The sequence below is a fragment of the Phacochoerus africanus genome, chromosome 7 (genome assembly GCF_016906955.1).
Source record: "Phacochoerus africanus isolate WHEZ1 chromosome 7, ROS_Pafr_v1, whole genome shotgun sequence".
Classification (NCBI taxonomy): Eukaryota; Metazoa; Chordata; class Mammalia; order Artiodactyla; family Suidae; genus Phacochoerus; species Phacochoerus africanus.
The window spans coordinates 30,670,202-30,690,810 of NC_062550.1; the positions used below are offsets into that span (position 1 = coordinate 30,670,202).

At 36.4% G+C, this 20,609-nt stretch overlaps 1 protein-coding gene and 1 long non-coding RNA gene across 6 annotated transcripts in view; both read left to right on the forward strand.

The window, feature by feature from the left end:
* Positions 1-1,744: 1,744 nt before the first annotated feature.
* On the forward strand, positions 1,745-2,421 carry LOC125131033 (uncharacterized). The gene has a single exon (XR_007135846.1). It is a non-coding gene; the product is annotated as an uncharacterized LOC125131033 (long non-coding RNA).
* Positions 2,208-20,609, forward strand: part of USP15 (ubiquitin specific peptidase 15) — a 117,003-nt gene continuing 98,601 nt past the window's right edge. For all 5 annotated transcript variants that reach the window (XM_047787096.1, XM_047787097.1, XM_047787102.1 and 2 more), the window contains exon 1: positions 2,208-2,420. In XM_047787096.1, the coding sequence (XP_047643052.1) occupies positions 2,332-2,420 (89 nt within the window). In that variant the 5' untranslated portion in view covers positions 2,208-2,331. The remainder of the gene's footprint in view (positions 2,421-20,609) is intronic.

The window sequence follows — 20,609 nt, forward strand, 5'->3', positions numbered from 1 at the left end:
TTAGTAGAAAAATACCACCCAACTCCTAGATTGTGGAGCTAGAATGCTTGGTTTCAAATGTGGGTTCTGCCACTTGCTTCAATTCCTCATCTACAGAATGGCAATAATAATAACACCTACCTCATAGAGTTGTTGTGAGGATCAAAATAATACTTTCAAGTGTTTAGAGTCTGATTTAGCACTTTATAAGTGCTCGTTAAATAAAATATTGTGACTATTATTTCTTTCTTGACTCTGAAAGCAACTAGTTAGGTCTACAAAATGACCTCATCAATCTGACATATAATTCAAATTGACATTGAACTTTTATACATCTTATCCTTTTACCTCATTACCTTGAACATGGTGCAAATGAAGAAAAGGTTATTTTATTTTGTTTCATGGATACAGATTTTGACATATTACCAATGCACTTTGAAAGGAAACTGTACAGCATGAGTGTGCCTGAGGTATCAGTTCTCAATTATATTTATAAACAATAGAGTATGTTTACCTTCAAAGTAACTTCTTCCAACAGTTTTATTGAGATATAATTTACACACCATTACAATTCATCCTGCCAACAGTGAAAAAGATTAGTTGTTTATTGATTGGTTATTATGTTCCAGGAATAAACACCATTGTCTTGCTTAATCTGCAGAAAAATTCTTTAACATAAGTATTATCTAATGACTAAACTATAAGTTAAATGCTTTGCAACTAGAGGTTGAAGTGAAGTTTTGAACATGAAGTCACTATTCTTCCCACACCATGCTGCCTCTCTTAGGAAAATTACTACGCTCTCTTTCAGAGGTTGAGTGGGAAAGAAGGGAGGTGTGACCCTTTGATGATACTCATAGTTAACAAATTATGTTTATTTTAACCTGTCAAAAGAAAAGTCAAATAGTACAAGCAATACAGTACCTGGAAGCTGTTTCAGAATTTCAAATCAAGGATAACACGAAAGTGCGAAATAGTATTATTTTAAAGGAAATAAGCAATCATAATGTTGCTATATGCAAATTATAATGCCAATATACATTACCGTAACTTGGAAGGGGTCAGCACTTCTTACTAGCATATTGCACCCATTTACTGCATTTCCACCAAATGAGTTATGGCAGAGGTCGAAAATAAGTAAAACAAGAGAGATTATGTAGGAATTCTTATTCATCTTTAGCCTTTTCACATCACGTTATCTTAAAGTCAAATCTCTGGACATCTTCATGCTTGGAACTATTTAAGCAGTTTTGCCACAATTCATTAATTAAACACATATTTAGGTAGTTCTTATGTGTTAGGCAGCATTGTGCTAGGCACCAGTTGTAAAAGGTTAAAAAAAAGAAAAGAATCTAGCATAACCCAGTTTACCTTTTAGTTCAAGCTTTCATAAGATGTAATGGGTGTATTATAGCGAATAGACAGCCGATGGGTTGGGTATAAACTTGCCTGTCCACTTACGGCATGACCTTAGCATTTGATTTCTGAGACTCGATTTCCCCATTTATAAAGTAATTGGCTTCAAATAATAGGTATTATCTAGCTTCAGGTGTATACATTATGGGAAGATGTGGTTAAGAAAATATGACTTCATAACATTGAGGAAAGTTTCTCGCCCATCTTTTCTCCCTTTAGTACCCGGCATTATTCGATATATATTTCACACCCTGTTCACCGAGGAACTGGAACATGTTTTTCATTGCAGCTTAGCTGCCAGGGTGTGCCTGGGGAGGCGTCACAAAGAGCCTATAAAAGGTCTCCACCTACAGCAGTAGTAGGAGCGCAAGGAAGAGCCCAGAAAGAGCACTGCGGCTAAGCGTTCGGTTTCGGATTGTTCTCCATTTGGTCCAAAATTCATTGAGTTTAGGTTCTGCGACTCGCAACGAAAGACTCGAGTCACGGAGTTGCTGAAATCCTCTGCCATATTTTAGTCGTCCCCACGCCCCCCGCCTCGCCCCACCCTCAAGCGTGAGTGAATGCGCAAATAAGGGTTTTCAGGCGTCTGTGGGAAAGAGGGAGGGGAAGGCAGAAGTCGAGGATGGGTCGGGCGGTAGCACCGCTCAAGCGAGAGAGGACCAAGGCCCCAGAGAGGAGACTTAAAACCAGGCGGTCCCCGGCCGGAGGAGGCCGAGGCGAGCTGCTGGACGGCGGGGGCCGATGGGGGGCAGCAGACCATGGCAATGCACTCACTGCGCCCGGAGCCACCTCTTGTCTGCAGGCGCACCCCCCCACCCTTACGTCTCTTTTGGTTTCGACCTGCTGACTGGGAGGGGCCGAGGGACGCCATTCCCACAATGCTCTGGAGCGTGCCGCCGCTGTCGCTGCCGCCTCCGCTACCGCTAGTGGAAGAAGATGGCGGAAGGCGGAGCGGCAGATCTGGACATCCAGCGGTCTGACATCGCGACGCTGCTCAAAACCTCCCTCCGGAAAGGAGACACCTGGTAAGGGAAAGCGACTGAGATGGCTGTGGTTGCCCGAGGGTGGTGGAGAACTGGGCGGGAACTGCGGGCTGGTGCCTTTCGCTGGTGACAGGTGCGGGCAGGTCCGGCGGCGGCCGCCTTCGGGCAGCAGGATTTTGGCCGCTCCGGAAAGATTGGGGCAAAGATCGGACCTGAAATGAGGGCCGGGATTCGTGGCTCGTCGGGGCATGCTGGGAGGCTTGCGGGGAGCGGCGGCGGCGGCTCGTGCAGTTCTCTTCGTCCTTTTTCCTCTGGTAGTGCCGCTCCCACCTCGGGCCTTCCCAAAGGATAGGTTACAGTCGTTGGGTGCGAGTCTCTTAATGTTTGACAGGTCTTGGTCCCACGGTGGATCGCGATCTCACCCTCTTTACTTCTTTAGTCATTTCCTTTCCCGGCATTGTCGACATCCAAGTTCCCTGTTCTGATTCTGGTATTCTTCCGGGAGGCCGACTGCAGGATGTCTGCGGTTCGTACTACACAGGTGGCATGTGTCAGGGCGCCACTTAAGAGAGAGGAACCTTAGTTTCTGGTTCCTTGTCAAAAGGAGGGAGAGGAGTCGGGAACCTTAGGCTTCTGAGTGATAGATACCACGTGGTCCTGTGCTTTAGTGGAGGCTGGATAGACTCCGGCAGCGTTTCTTTTAGAAGTGCAGCCTTTCCCTCCGGTTTGAAGGATAACATAGGCCTGCAAAATGTAGATAAGTCTACTTGAGGCTTAAGTCACTTGCTAACATTCAAACTTATGAAATACGAAATGCTACAGTTTGAAATACTGAACGAAGTATTTGGTGATTTTAATGTTTGTGGGCCATATCAAGTGATATCCAGAATAACTTCAGTTATGTGAATATGTAACACAAATGCTGTGTTTTATTAGGAAGGATAATGTACTGCTTTATTACAATAAAAATTTTCACTTTCCATCTTCACCGTAACAGTGGCATATAATTTGCGGAGTGTTTTTTCGTTTACTCAATATTGCTTAGTGGAAGGAGCCTAAGATTGAGACCCGCGTTAGGTTACCTTTCCACCACTTAACTTGCAGTATGACTTTGAGGAAGGTTAATTTAAACCATTGCACCTTCGTATCTTCATCTATGAAGTGGACAAGAATAATTTCATTATAGGGGTTTACCTGACTTCAGTGAAATGTTCTAAAAGATTTTCTGTTTATGAGAAATATTAAATCTTAGTTACCTTATCACTGCCATTTCTGATAAAATGCTAAGGTATTAGGATCATTTTCAAGTAAGCTAAATAGATGGCAGACATGGGACTTGAATTTTAATACTTTGATGTAAGTCTTGGTACTTTTATCCTACTTTGTTAGGCTGCATGCTATGTTTGTATGATCCCTGAGGGTGTAAATATATTTTTGTTGCATTACAGCAAAAAAAAAAAAATCAGACTTAATAATCATTGTTGTGCATATTGGAGTGTTCTTCCAATGTGTGCCTCCAGGCGTTTATTACTGTGGGGAAATTGGACTTTTCCTAGGACATTTATGTTTGCCTTGCCCTGTGGATCCTTACAGATCAAATGAATGCTTGCTTCTTATTGTTTGTTAAAGGGCACTTTAGGGAGTTCCCTGGTGATCTAGTGATTAGGACTTGGCACTTGCACTACTGCAGCCCAGGGTCCAATCCCTGATCTGGGAATCCCACTGAATGCTGGAAAAAAAAAAAAAAAGAACTTAAAAAATTTCAGATTCTTAATTTACCTTGCTTGTTACCACCTCATAAAAAGATAAATGTAGATTTCCACAAAGCAGAAATCTAAAATTTAGAGATACTTATTTGGATATTACTTATGTTTATTGGGTTTAATGTTGTGTTGACATTAAATGTTGTATTAACATTGGTATACTGTGTAATAATTGGTGGTGTTGACACTGCAGGATGTTAGGAGTACTATGTGTATTATTAACATTAAACTTTAAAGTTCAGCATTTTTGTTTTTTGCCAAAGTTACTGTAAATCATTTTAAAGATCTCTTTAAAAGAGCAAATACAAGAAGTCTATACATTTGAGTCATTTCAGTGCTTTCATTTGAAAGAAAAGGAAACTGAAACCCAGATATTTAGGTAACAGCAGAATGTGCAAATGTTGATCCTCACAATTAATTTCCCCTCTTATTTAAAGGAAAAAATGAATAAACAAGATGATACTGGGATGCTGCAGAAACTAGTTTGGTTTATATATGAGCCAGTTACTTGGAGGTGAAACCTGCCCAAAAAGGAATTATCAGAAGTTTGATTCAGAGTTTAAGAAGAGTAATTTGATAAGCACAAATTTGATAATGTATCCATGAGTACAGAACTGGTAAAGATGCTTAATAAATTAGTTGTAACTTGGGCTCATGTTTTTTGAACTCATTAAAACTTGTTAAAAACTTCTTTCTGTTTTTAATGTCTTTTTAAAAAATCATTAGATTAGTCATTTGAGGATATTTGAGCAAATCCTGTGTGCTACTCTTGAAACCAGCCATATGCAAATGGAACATTGTCTTAATATCTGTATATAACCATCTTGGAAAGACTGATTAGACTATTGAGGGAAAAATGGTAGGTTTACCATGAGTTTATTCTTGAAATTTTAATACTCATGTTTGATGTTATAGTCAAATGCATTCAAATGAATGAATTTTCTTAATTAGGTTGTGAGCACTTCGCCGATAAGGGCTACCTCTTAGTACTCTAGAAATTAATGCTAACACCTGGTAAAGGATAATGCTTTGATTCTGTGTGAATAACAGAATTTCTCTTTATCTGTAAATAGTGAATGATTTTTATCTGCAAACTGACTGTCTAAGATGAAAATAAGTTAACACATGTCTCCGATGAGGAGGAACAAACCTTATATTTGGTAGTAGGCTTCATGGTGACAGAAAGTCCAAATTGATGCAAGAGAGTTATACTTGTTAAAAAGATTAGGTGTAAAAGTAACACTGATCTGCATCAGGAGTAAAGCAGTGGTCTTATAATGCTGTATCTTGATCTGTGTTTCAACTCCAAGGAGAGATTCAGAAAAGCATGAACAAGACTGTTAGAATGTAGGACCCGTAGAAAAAGGATAAAGGAACTAGAGATGTTTAGCTTAGAATGAATGAAAGATAATTTTCAGATATGTGGTAATTTCTCCTAAGATAAAAGGGAAATTTGCTTAAAGTACATTGCATGTAAGTGTATTAGGGATGGAGGAACCTATTGAAGGGAGTGATGGTTAAATGAATAAATGTGCAAATGTACAAAGACAAATTGTGGCTTATGGAATACTCTGGAAATTTCTTTAAAATAGATTTATTATGAGTAAATAGATGATTATGAATCACCAGAATTACTGTTTTATTTCCCTATTTTTATTAAATGTTATTCATCTACTAATCATTTTCACTAACTTGTATATTCAAAACTAATTTTGTAAAATTTGCATGTCATTTTTGTGTAAACCCTCATAGCTGTAGTAGGTTTGGAGAGTAGCTTTAATTTGCATTTATAGTCACTTAAAATATGTATATTTTTGTTTCAGTAAATTACCAAGGTTTTTAGATAGGAGAGACATTGATTTCAGTTTTAGAGCTTTCCTTCCATTCCTACTCTTTTACTTAAAAGTCTTTGAGGCTTTTTTTTTTTTTTTTTTTTAAGGGCTGCACCTGGGGCATATGAACGTTCCCAGGCTGGGGACTGAATCTAAGCTACAGCTACAACTGAGCTGTGGCAATGCAGGATCCTTAACCCACTGCATTGGGCACTGGGAGGGGATCGAACCCATGCCTCAGAAGCTGCCTGAGCCACTGCATTCATATTCTTAACCCACTGCACCACAGCAGGAAGATGAAGACTTTATTTTATATGGTCCCCTATGTTTGTGCAACTTTGATTCACACTAACAGAAAATAATCTTACAATAAAAAGTCAGTTAATAATGTAAATGAAGACTGTTAATCAATAAAAACATCATATTATTTCGTGTGTACCTGCTAAGAAGTTTTTATGTTACTATTAACTTTAGTTGTACCAAAGTGTTTACCACTAAATTAGGATGTGTATTACATCATTTGCAGGAAATGAAACTAGAAAGCAAACTGTTTTTTAGTGTTGGTAAATTGGTTGAAAATAAGGACAGAAAAAGAGACTTTAAAGCATATTTTTCACATTTTAGCTGCTTTTAAAATTGAGAAAAGCAGTTTTTCCTAATTTAATCCTTTCCATAAATTTTAAAATCCGTAAGTTGTTAGTGAAGCCAAGATTAATGTACCCTACTGGCCAAGAATATCCAGAGGTTTAGTCACTGATTTCATTTATCTACTTGGTGACTTTTAGGCTTTATTTTTTCCTAAGTCATACCATTTTTTTTTCATTAGCACATAATTAGGTATTAAATAGATGGCCTTTTTACAAAATAGCTTTGTGACAGTTATTAATCTTGCTTGCATATAAGTATAATAAGAAGAAATTAGTTTGTCAGGCCAGGACCTATCACATTACATTTAAAAACACTGCTAGGTACTGTTTAAGTACTTACATATGTTAACTTACTTACTCATCACCACAATTCTAGGGCATTAGAATGTAAATGTGCTCTAATGCACCTTCGCAAGAATAGGGATTTCCTCTAATAAGCTCAAAGAGGTGTCACCTAGTGGCATAACTGGAATTTGAACTCAAGTAGTCTGGGGCTTTAATTCAGGCCTTAAAATTACTGTACTCACCGCATTTTAGTTTAAAGATGAATTTTAAAAGGTAGTTCACTTTTTCTTTTAATGGGCATTCTTTTCTCTTTAAATTGAGTCTCTTTTATGTTTAGCAGCAGCATTCTACCATTTGATCCCACACTTCTCTCTTGTGGCTCTTCGGTTTAGATGTGGTAGAAAAGCTGAACATCTTGCTTTTGGAAATCAAAATAGGTGATTGAATATATAGAATTAATTTATTAATAGGTGATTAACTGAATAGGTGATTAACTGAATATATAGAATAAATGCTATTTTCATCCAAAAGCACTTTTAAACAAACTAGGGTCATTTATTGCTTAGATTTGGTGGTTTTAATTGTTTATCAGTACTCATAAGCAGTTATTAGAGGCCATATGGCCCCTTCTCATATAGTTTTACAGAAACAGCATATCAAGCAGATAGAAAGAGCTTATAGAATATTTTGTTTTAGTTCTCTGCCCATATTTTAGAAGTATATGCTTTACAGTAAACCACCAATACATAAGGCTCATTTTTCCAATGAAGAATTCATAGGAACAGCCCAGCTCAGAAAATACGAATATGAAAGTTTGGTATTTTTGTTCTGTGTTTACTAACTTTCTGTAAATTTTCAAAGTACATTTGAATGAAGACAATAGAGGGTACATAACCATGTTGATACCTCTTTAACATCTTCCTGAAAACTGACAGTCCATGTATGTCACTGCTGATAAAACAGTTTTGCCATGTTAGTCATCAGATATATTCATTTTATTAAATGAGTTTAGAGTGATTTCTCTTTTCCTTGCTTTGAGAATCACTTCACTGAAAACAAAAATTATTATTGATAAAATAATTGAAACCAAGAAGTGTATTGGCAGGATGATAAAGGGCAGGTTGAGAACTACTAGTGAAAGTATTTACTTACGTTCATTATCTGGTTGGATTCTCAAAATAAGGATCAAATTAGGTATCTATATTCCTTTCTTATAGATGAGAAATCTGAGCTCAGAGAAATCCGTTGGTTTGTCTGTGGTTCACAGGTGATAATACCACCACTAGTGAACATTGATTTAATGCGTACTCTGTGCCAGCCACTATTCTAAAACTAAATGTCTTATACTTGTGCAGCCATTAAAAAACAAGTGCTCTTATTTACCTCATTTTATAGATGATTGATGATTTCAGAGTTGGTGTTTAAAATATTATTTAAGTATCTGGTTTACAACGATATAAAATACTGAATTCTACCAGTATCTCCTTAGTATTAAAAGTGTCTTGTGCAGTTTCTACTCAGATGTAATTGAAACAGTATTTCATAGCCATTAAACTATTTCTTCTTAGTCTCCATGTAGAATTTTTCAACAGTTACTAGTTTTTTTCCTTTCCTGAGTAATGTCAGTTCAGTTTGTGCCTTTTGTTTTCATTTCTTTTAGTCACTGCTGTCATTCACGCTCTGTATCTTACATTTATCCCTTTGAAGTTGTTTCTTGAGAGTCTGCTCTGCCTATAAACAAGGGACTATAGCTGCTTTCAGTTTTATCGTCCAGTTTATGCAGAAGTCACTACTGAAAAAAACCTAGAATAAGATTGATTAGAAGTAAGTGATCTCAGTTTTGGATACAGATTAAAATGATGTATCTGAGGGAACTATCAAGAATGGCTCCACAAAAAGAAGTAAGGAAGCTCAGATTCTAATATAAGAAAGAAAACCTCTGTAGGATTAACCTATATTTGGTTATGCCTAGAATACTTTTACTGCTTTCGTCAGTAAGATTCTGCATGGTTTCCTTGTAGCTCTCCCACAAGAAAAGGAGGGTAATGACTACTTTTTCTTCTTCATGCAGAGGAGAGCTAAGAATGCTGTCCCTTCCACTCTCCTTTTAGAAGACCCAGATATTATTACTGTGATAATTCCTCTTAGTTTGGGAAAATTCAAGTGGCCATAGAAAGGACTTCCTTTGTGAAAGAAGTCAAAGGCTCTCACAAATCCAAAGTGGCTTTGAGATGGGGCTATTCTAAATTTTAGAGAGCCAGTTAAGTCAAAACCTGGGAGCACTAGAGACAAAATTACTTGAGTGAAAAGAGCATTAAGTTCCTGTAGTAAAAACCAAAAAGATTAAGAATGACAAGGTGGAGTTCCGTCATGGCTCAGCAGTAATGAGTCCAGCTAGTAAACATGAGGACATGGGTTTGATCCCTGGCCTTGCTCAGTGGGTTAAGTATCCAGCATTGCTGTGAGCTGTGGTGTAGATCGCAAATGTGGCTCAGATCCCTAGTTGCTGTGGCCGTTGTGTAGGCCAGAACCTGGAGCTCCTGTTTGGCCCTTAGCCTGGGAACTTCCATATGCCATGGGTACAGCCCTAAAAAAGACAAAAAAAAAAAAAGAATGATAAGGGTGATACTTATATATTTATCATGTTGTGCATTACATCCCTAGTGCTTATTTAATATGAGTTTGGTTGGTTGGTTGTTAATGAAGTATAATTGTCCTACACTATGTTACTTCCTGTTACACAACATAGTGATTTGATATTTTTGTATATTTCAAAATGATTACCATGATAAGTCTAGTTATGATCTTTCACCATACAGGGATATTACATAATTATTGACTGTATTTCCCGTACTGTGCGTTTCATACTCGTGACTCATTTATTTTGCAACTAGAATTTATACGTCTTAATCTTCCTCACCTATTTGTTTCCTGCCCCCCCCCCCCACCTTCTTTCCCTTTACCAACTAGGCGTTCTCTGTATCTGAGACTCTTTTTCTATTTTGTTATGTTTGTTCATTTTTTAGATTCTACATATAAGTGAAATCAAACATATTTGTCTTTGTGACTTATTTCTCTTAGCATAATACCTTCTATGTCCATGTTGTCACAAATGACAAGGTTTAGTTCTTTGTTGTGTCTGAGTAATATTCTACTATAACATTGCCATGTTATATATGAAAGTTGTTAAGAGGGTAACTCCTAAGAGTTCTCATCATAAGAAATTTTTTTCTAATTAGTTTGTATCTATATGAGTAATAGATGTTCCATAAACTTATTGTGGTATCATTTCATGATATATGTAAGTCAAATCATTACACCGTACATCTTAAACTTATTAGTGCTGTATATTAGTAATATCTTGATAAAACTAGGAGAAAGAAAAAAGAAGAATGATAAGGGTTAAATGATCATGGTAATTTTGATTGCTTTATGTTGTTTAGCAGTGTAACAGCTTGACAAAGCTAACAGTTTAATCAGGGGATTTATCTTTGCTATAGATAGAAAATTTATTTTTATAAATTTGAATGGATTTTAAGCTGAAAAAGTTTTTGATTCTCAGGAGAGATGTAGCTGAGTGTTTATAATACATTGTATAGTTGTATCTGTGATTACAAGAAATACCACCTAGTTATCATGTTAAGAGGTTTTTGTATGTATGAAATAAGTGAAAGTGTTATCATTTTACAGGTTCAGATTCTGAAGTACAGTGTTAAGTGCATATTGTGATATTCTTAGTCACTGGTAGAGCAGAGATTCTGACTTAGGCAGTCAGCTGTAAAGCCTGCATTTTATTTTATTTTATTTTATTTTATTTTGGCTTCACCTGCACCATGCAGAAGTTCCCAGGCCAGGGATCGAGCCCAAGCCACAAGGCTGGATATTTAAACTGTTAAGACACCAGGGAACTCCTAAAGCGTACATTTTAAGCTGTACTGCCTGCCTATGAGTGATAAGCTATATACCATTTTATGGAAGCAATTTTCTGAGGGACGAATACTTGGAAGTATTAAAATCAAGAAGTGGGAGTTCCCGTCATGGCGCAGTGGTTAACGAATCCGACTAGGAACCATGAGGTTTCGGGTTCGGTCCCTGCCCTTGCTCAGTGGGTTAACGATCCGGCGTTGCCGTGAGCTGTGGTGTAGGTTGCAGACGCGGCTCGGATCGGCTCGGATCCCGCGTTGCTGTGGCTCTGGCGTAGGCCGGTGGACAGCTCCGATTCAACACCTAGCCTGGGAACCTCCATATGCCGCGGGAGCGGCCCAAGAAATAGCAACAACAACAACAACAACAATAAAAGACAAAAGACAAAAAAAAAAAGTGACACTTTTTTTTTTTTTTTTGGCCTTGCCTGCAGTATATGGAGCTCCCAGGCCAGGGATCAACCTGCAGAACAGCAGCCACCTGAGCTGCTGCAGTACCACCACCAGATAATTAACCTGCTACACCACAAGGCAACCTCCTAAGGAGTGACAGCTTTGTCAAATTAGTAAAACACTATGTTTATCTATTATCCATATGAGGTACCCTATAGAGTTTTCTAGGTCTTCCTGGTTTAGCATTCTAGTCTTTCTGATTTTCAGCACTTTGATACAAATGGTGGTTCCTATTTCCTGCAAATTATTCCTGCCTTATAAGACTTTACGCATCATTCATATTATTTCCAATATGTTTTACAAAGTCCTGACTTTAACTCACTGCTAACGCAATCTCTGTAAAATCATCCCTAGTAATCCCATCTGGATATATGGCCCTTTCACCCTTAAGATAAAAACTTTATTGTGATATAATTCATATATCATATAATTTACCACCAACTTGATATATACAATTCACTGGATTGGTTATACTCGCAGAGTTGTGCAGCCATCACTGTAGTCAATTTTGGAATGTTTTTATCCCTGAAAGAAACCCCATACCTATTAGCAGCCTCTACCTTCCCCCATTTTGCCCCAAATCTCCATTCTTGGCAGCTACTAATCTATTTTCCGTACTATAAATTTGCCTTCTGTATATTTCTTGTAAATAGAATCATTTAATATGTGTGACTCTTTTGTCTGCTTCATTCATTTAATACATGATTTTTTTGTGTGTATCAGTACCTCATTTCTTTTTATTGCCAAAAAATGTTCGATTGCATAGGTATACCACATTGAATTTATCCCTTCATCAGTTGATAGACATCTGGGTTTTTTACACGTTTTGGGTGTTACAAATAATCCTACTCTGAATATTTGTGTGCAAGTTATCGTCTGGACATAAGTTTCATTTCTCTTGGGTTTATACCTAGGAATGGAATTGCTGAGTCTATATATATATATTTTGAGGAGCTGATATACTCTTTTACAAAGTGGTTGCACCATTTTATGTTGCCACCAGCAGTGTATGAGGCTTCCAGTTTCTCTTCATCCCTGTAGTACTTATTGTATGTCTTTTTAACTATACCCATCTTGGTGGATGTTACGTGGCATCTCATTGGGGATTTGATTTGCATTTCCATGGTGGCTAATAATGTTGCACATCTTTTTATATATGTTTATTGGACCTTTGTATATCTTTGACAAAATGTCTGTCTAGATCCTTTGCCCATTTTTTAATTTGGTTATTTTATATTATTGAATTTTAAGAATTCTTTATGTATTCTAGATACAAATTCCTTGTCAGATAGATGATTTGCAATTTTTCTTCAATTCTATTGGTTTTCTTTTCACTTCCACAGTCTTATTTGGCCTCTTTCCTGAGTTCTTTGTCTCTTAGTTTAGATGTAAAAAGAGGTCATGAAAATTAGTTCTTGCCAACTGATGAATGTAATATGCAGAGCAGAAAATAGGTTGGAAAGGTTTCACATCTAAAAATTAAGCTATAAAGGGATGATTAACCAAGTCATTGGTTTATTTGAAAGAACTTTATAGCTTCGGTTTTACTGAAAAGTTTTAGTTTTAGTAAAATATCTAGTTTATAATGATTTAAGATACTAGATACTATTAATACCTTTTAGTATTAAAAATGGTTTTATGCTTTTACAACTCAAATGTGATTTAAACTATTTAATTAAATGAGATGATTAGTCATAGAGTGAATTAACATCCAAAATTTATGCTGTTATTTCTACACAGTTATATGTGTTATATGTGTTCTCAGATTGAGTGTCCCACATTGAATTAAGCTGCAATTTTTGTGTAAATTTCTTAGTTATAAGAGTGAGTGTCTTACATCTACTTTGCAGAGAAAAAGGTAGGATTTTTTAAAAAGTAAATGTTATATTTATGTCAGTATTAGGCAGTTAAGAAGGAACTGCTTTTCTGAAATTTGTCAACGTAAGCATGTACCAATGGGAAAAAAAAAAAAACCAAAATAAAACCCAACAACTTTGCATTTCCTAGCTCTTTGGTTTTCTAAATCCTTCTATTGGGATTTCCCCATTTTCTCATACTGCTTTCAAATTCTTTGTATTTAAGACTATTTCTGAATCATTTATTGGTCTCTTTATATCTTTCTTAAATTTGCTTCTAATGTGTATAAAAACACTAAACAAGTTTTGAGACTTTCCTGTCTTTCCTCACTACCAAAACAAACAAACTTTTTAGTTCTTCTGGTAGCTTTTCTGAATTTTCTGTCTTAAAATTGACTCATAATGTATTTTGGGCCCTAAAATTGACCCCGCTTTTCTGGAGCCATTGAAAATTATTCTGTCCAAACCACAATACGCATTCTTTCTCTGGATACCTTTAGAGTATTTAGTGCCGTACAATTTATTTTTTTATTTATTTATTTTTTATTTTATTTTATTTTTTTTTTGTCTTTGTCTTTTTGCCATTTCTAGGGCCGCTCCCTCGGCATATGGAGGTTCCCAGGCTAGGGGTTGAATCAGAGCTGTAGCCTCCGGCCTATGCCAGAGCCACAGCAACTCGGGATCCGAGCCGCATCTGCAACCTACACCACAGTTCACGGCGACGCTGGATCGTTAACCCACTGAGCAAGGGCAGGGACCGAACCTGCACCCTCATGGTTCCTAGTCGGATTCGTTAACCACTGCGCCATGACAGGAACTCCGTGCCATACAATTTAGACCTTTTTGAAGTGCTCATAATTTTACGTAACTTTTTGGTTTATTAAACATTTCGTGCATATTTGAGCCCTAATGATGCTGTGAGATGTTCCCTGTGGTCTTCATGAAATATAAATCAGATCATATCAATGGCTTTTGTTGCACTTAGGAAAAAATCCTTAATTTCCTTAAAAGCACTGTATAGTCTGGCCCCAGCCTACCTTATGTAGCATTTCTCCTCCTTGTCATAAACTCCAATTGCATTTAGTCACTTTCTCTAACTTACCTAGCTCCTGAAGTTGTTCTGACCCTACCAAGTGCTGTTCCTTCAGTAGAGATAGCTTTTTGTCTTACTCTTCATGAAATAACTCCTATTCATATGCGAAAATAATACTTTTTCAAAAAGGCTTTCCTTTATTCTAAATAGGGACGCCTGTGTGTGCTTTCGTAGCTCACAGCACTTACCACAGTATTTTACTGCATGTCTTATTAATTCCATGAACGTAAGGACCTTGGCTATTTTGCTAGCACTGTGGAATGGTGTATGCATAGATCTCCAATAAATATGTTCTGAATGAATGTATTTACATTTCTAAGATGAACAATCTAAAGGTTTAGCATTGAGTAACTTCTCTGAGATCTTGCAACAAGTAATGTCAGAAAGAACTTTGATCTAGTAGTTTTTCTACAGTAAATTGAGAATTCATATCCACTCAAGTTTGATTTCAGGAGGTGAGAAAATTTATAAGCAGAAGTAATCATGAAAACAAATTGCTATTTGGTGTGAAAAAATTCATCCACAATTTAGTACTTATCACAACTCTAGAAAATCCCTTAAAGATAGTGCTTATGTTTTTGTGTGTAGTCTTAGTTGATGGTGAAAACGTGTCTCTAACATTGACATAGGGTGAATACTCAGGCTTTTTCCACTAAGTTCCTGATAAGCAAGGATCTAACATTTACCAACAATGCCTCCACTTTAAAAGTACGTATTTATCTTCTTTATGAGTAAAGTGGATAAAAATTGCTAGAAGATGCCTTTAAAATAAATAAATTTCCATTCTTCTTGATAGCTTAGTAATACCATTATGATATCTTTCTGCTCCTTCACTTTATTTTTTTTATTACTCAATGAATTTTTTACATTTATAGTTGTACAGTGATCACATTGGGGTGAGCTGTGATGTAGGTGATCTCTGCTCCTTCACTTTAAAAAGAAAATCCTCATAGTTTGATGAAGAGACGATTGTGTTGTATGATTTTAAGCATCTGTTATATCTTTAGGTCTCTGTTAAATAAATGGGATTTAAAGTAAGGTTAATGTAGTAAAAAGAGCACTGAACTTCAGAGTCTGAAAACTAGAGTGGATACTGAAAATAGGCCCTGCAAACTCACTTAGTGTTGTGTAACGTGAATAAGGCACGTGACTTCTCTAGGTTTTGGTTTCCCTATCAGCTAAATAAAGAGGAAAGAAGAGTTACTCTAATGATAGACTAATTACTCTAATGATAGACTAATTACTGTGAAAACACTTTATATAGAAAACTTTACGTAAATATAAAGCATTTCTATTCTGTTACATAATACTAAATTTTAATAGAGGAGTGACATGATCGTATTTGTGTTTTTGAAATGAATGGCAGCAGAATGGAGGATGAATTGGAAGCGTACAAATTTAAAGCAGAGTTACAGGTTTGGCAGCTATTACAGTACTCTATGCCACTTAAAAATGATGGGGATGGGGAGGTACAGAACTAAGGTACTTTTCAGAGAATGAAGAAGAGAGGGGCAGACTTGGTTACTAGATGTTAAGGGGTGAGGGAGAAATATAGGACAATCTGACTCTGGCTTGGGAAATAACTGAGCAATTTTTTAAAAGAATATTGGAGAAGGAGTACGTATGAGGGTGTGAAAATGCTTGATGACTTGAGGTTGAAATGTCTGAAAAATCTAAGTTGTGGATGAGTAGGAATTGGAAATATGATTCAAAAACTTAACTGGCCTTAGGATGCAGATTTTGGAATCATTGGTATGAGTTACAGTATCACTGGGATTGTAACAATGAGAAAAGAGGAAACTAGAGAGCAGCTCTGTGGAATACTAACATTTAAGCAGAGAAAGAGAATGTTGTTATGTAAGTAAGTATAAGTAGTAAGTTTTCCAGCCCTTCAAAAAAGTAGAGTCAGAGGTTAACTTTTCAAAAACATTGGTAAGTTACATAAAATTATGAATCCTTTCCATTTGTTAGGGATGGCTGTTGGTGACTTTGTCAGAACCTCTCTGAGGGCCCATTGGGGTAGGAAGATCTGTTGTACTAGGTTGAAGAGTAAGTGAGGGTTGAGAAAGGAGAAGCTTAGCTGCAAGGACAAGTCGGAAAAATGGGAGAAGATAGAGGGGAAAATGATTATGTGAGTTGGCTGGTAATATGGGGGGAAACGGGAAAAGATTAGCCTTTCTTATAAAAGAGAAAAGGTGTATCGGGAGAAACAAGAAGGAAGTGGCTGTTAATGAGGGAAGTCTCCAAGGAGGCAGTAGGAAATTAGAGCCAAAAAAATGGGAACAAAAACTATTAGCCTTGGATTTAAGGAGGGTTATATCTTCCACTGATAAATAAGGGAATGAGGTATGATAAAGTAAGGAGCAAGAGAGTTAGAAAATTGGGACTTGTAACTTCCTTGAAAAGTAAGCAGCAAGGCTGTCTCTTCAACCGTTTAACGGGTTAGAGACTTAATGAGACTACCAAAGGTTTGAAATACTTATTGGAAATAGAAAAGGCTAATCTGCAAACCCACTGTAGGATTGCCAGTCATCTCTCAAGGACTTAAGAGACTGATCGAAGACCATAGATCTTTAACCTCCATGAAATTTCCGTTAGTAATTTTTGAACCCAAATAATGATAAAAATATTTTCCATATTTTGGAAAAGTGATTTCATTTCCTAGTGTTTGAGAATCATGTGTGATCCCCTGAAACAGAAGGGAATGGTAGTGATTAAGCTATAGCCAGCGGTCTCAATGAAAAGTAAAATAATCTTGAGTATATTTTGTACTTCAGAGCTTTTTATATGGGAACACTGTCTGATGGCTCGGCATTATTTGGAAATATTTCTCCTTTAGTTTCATCTATAAGGTATAGACTCCTTTATCAAGAAAATTAAATTAGTCTGTTCATCACAAAGCAATTAATAACTACTCTGTACTTTGGGCTATCTAGATGTTTACACATTAGTATTTAATTAAATTTTAAATGGTTGCAAATCTACAGTTAAATATAATATTGGGTACTAAAGCTTTATCAGCTTAAAATCAGTGTAGATGTCATATTTAAGATTTTTTGTTTGTGTTTTGGTTTTTTAGGGCTGCACCTGTGGCATATGGAAGTTCCCAGGCTAGGGGTCTAATGGGAGCTATAGCTGCTGGCCTACACCACAGACACAGCAACACGGATCCGAGCCATGTCTTTGACCTACACCACAGCTCATGGCAATGCTGGACCCTTAACCCACTGAGTAAGGCCAGGGATCGAACCCTCAACCTCATGGTTCCTAGTCAGGTTCGTTTCCGCTGTGCCACAACGGGAATTCCATATTTAAGATTTTTGATTGCTTTGCTTATCCTCTCAGAAATCAAGGGTAACATCTGTACTTTCTATATTTCATGTTTCTCTTTTCTAATGAAATGTCACCCATTCATTTTTACTTTTCTGGCTTACTTATGAGTGCTCTAGCTACCAAAAGCAAATAATTTATTGAAATGAATAAATTACTGTATATCAGAATCACAATTTGATAACTTGGGAAACAAATGATGTTTTTCTAGAGAAAATTATTCAGAGTTTATGTGAAATTTTTAAAAAAATTTAATGCAAATTCATCTGTTGGATTTGGAAGAGATAATATAAAATATAAAGGCTAAACACAAGAGGTAATAGAAAATTACTAATTTCTTTAAAAAATAAGGAGTAATAAGGAGTTCCCTTAGTGGCTCAGCAGGTTATGAAATACCCAACCAGTGTTTATCCATGAGGATGTAGGTTCCATCCCTGGCCTTACTCAGTGGGTTGGGGATCTGGCATTACCTTGAGCTGTGGTGTAGGTTGCAGATGTGGCTCAGATCCTGCATTGCTGTGGCTGTGGCATAGGGTGGCAGCTACAGCTCTGATTTGATGCCTAGGAACTTCCATATGCTGCACGTGCGACTATAAAAAGCAAAAAAATAAAAAAATAAATAATAAAATTGCATTTTATACATTTTTTGTATAAATTTTTATGTACTGTTATGCTTAAAATTTCTTTTGCTCATCTATCAGCTTTGCATACATTTTTCATAGTTTGTACATTTGACTCATTTTGTGTATGTATATGAAGAAGTATGTATAAGCTAATCTGTGTTAAATAGAAAATATATTAGTCATACTAAATAAAACAAAAGAATACAAAGAAAAATACAACAGAACACCTCTGTACACCTCTCTTAGTTTAAAAAAAGAAAACATTACAGACACAGTTGAATCTTTTTGTATGTATTTCCCTAGTCCCAATCCCTTCTCTCCTTTGCCAGAGGGATCACCATCCTGAAATTAATTTTTATTATTCTCTTTAGTTATACTTTTAATATATATGCATGGATCTAAAATAATGTTATTTGTGGCATATTTAAACTTTTCTCAGTTGCATTTTGTGTGCATATCTGTTACCTTAATGTATTTTTGTTAGATTTATCCTTTTGCAGCTGTTATATTTATCCTTTTGTTATATTTATCAAAATCACAGTTTTAGGATTTATCCATGTTAATACATGTAGTTGTAGTTTTCATGTAATATTTCTTGATAGGAATAATGGATATTAGGGTTTTTCTCCCATTTTCCATTTGCAGATTTCCTGCATTATACATTATTAAGTTATATTCTTTTTTTTCTTTCTTTTTTTTTTTTTTTGTCGTTTTGCCTTTTCGAGGGCCGCTTCCCCTGATATGGAGGTTCCCAGGCTAGGGGTCCAATCAGAGCTGTAGTCTCCAGCCTACACCAGAGCCATAGCTATGTGGGATCTGAGCTGCATCTGCAACCTACACCACAGTTCACGGCAACACCGGATCCCTAACCCACTGAGCAAGGCCAGGGATCAAACCCACAACCTCATGGTTCCTAGTCGGATTCGTTAACCACTGCGCCACCACAGGAACTCCTTAAGTTAATAGTCTTGTAAATATGTGCAAGAGTTTCTGTAGTGTAAACTTAGCAGAGGCAATAATAACATGATTCTATAGTATTATGCACATCTTCATCTTTAATAGAAACTGCTAAGTTATTCTCTAAAATGAGGATTCTAGCTTACATTCCACTTGGCAGTTTACGAGTTCAATTACTGCACATCTTCTCCACTTAATATTATTGACACTTGTGCATGTGCTTGTGTGTTCACCAATTTCATAAGAATATGATATAGTGTTAATTTGTATTTTCCACATTGCTAATGAGATTGAGCATCTTCTCACATGTATAGAGGCCATTCTGATTTTCCGTTCTGTGAGTCGTTTTTTTTCTTTTTTAAAAAATTAATTTAAGGAAAATTTTTCATGTGTTCTAATCCTTTGTTCATAGACAGTATAAGTGTCTTCCCTAGTCTGTATCTTTCTTCACGTGTTGCCTTTGTGGAATAGAAGCTTTTCATCTTAACCTCACAGTTTTGTCAGTCTTTACCTTTAATATTTTTTTGCTTTTTGTCTTAACTCTTCCTATATTCTAAGGTAACAAGAATTTTCTTCCATATCTTTTTGAAAAAATATACTTTTGCTTTCACATTTATGCTTTTAATCCAACTACAATTTATTTTTGTACAGTTTCTGCTATAACACAGCATGTGTTCCTAAAAATCACTGTGCTATATGCAAAATCATGCAATAAAAAGCACCAGACATAAGGGAAAAATAGGGTTGGGCACAGTGCTTTCAGAATTTTGTCAGTGACATTTAAAAAAAACCATTTAAAAATGGTAGCACGGTTTTATACATGTTAAATGGTTAAGAAATATGTGGATATCCCAGTACATATGATGCTTTTATTTTGAAAAAGGTGAGGTTTGCTTGTGAGTGTGGCATTCAAATGGGTTTCTGCTTGTGAGTTATTGTGAGGTGGTGGAAGGAAGGTTATCTGAAATTTGCCAGGAAGTTGTAACAGCAGATATGGGGAGTGTGGCTCATAACACACATGGTGAATGTAGGTAGATGTTCCAAATGTATGTTTTGTGCATACCTGTGCACTAGGTGGGTAGTTTTCCACATTTATCTAGTGTTTGCTTCAGAGTTAGGACTAGGGTGAGACAAGCAAGGCACCAAGAGTGTCAAATTTAAGGAAATACTCCCTGTTAGGGTCCCTACACATCTCACTTGCCTCACCCTAGTCCTCATCCTGCTTATAGATGATGTAATGCTTAAGCCACACTGAATTTGTGTTCCTGTTCCCTTATATAGCAATCATGTTTTACACATTCAAGTAAGAAGTTTTAGAGTAGAACTGACTGCATATGTGAGATAGCGCTCTAGTTTTTTCTCATGTACATAGCCAGATCTTTCTCTGCTGATTTGTAATAATGCTTTTAGTGTGTAACATAGTTCCACATATACTTGATCCTGGTTCTTATTTCTTTGTGTTCTTTTCA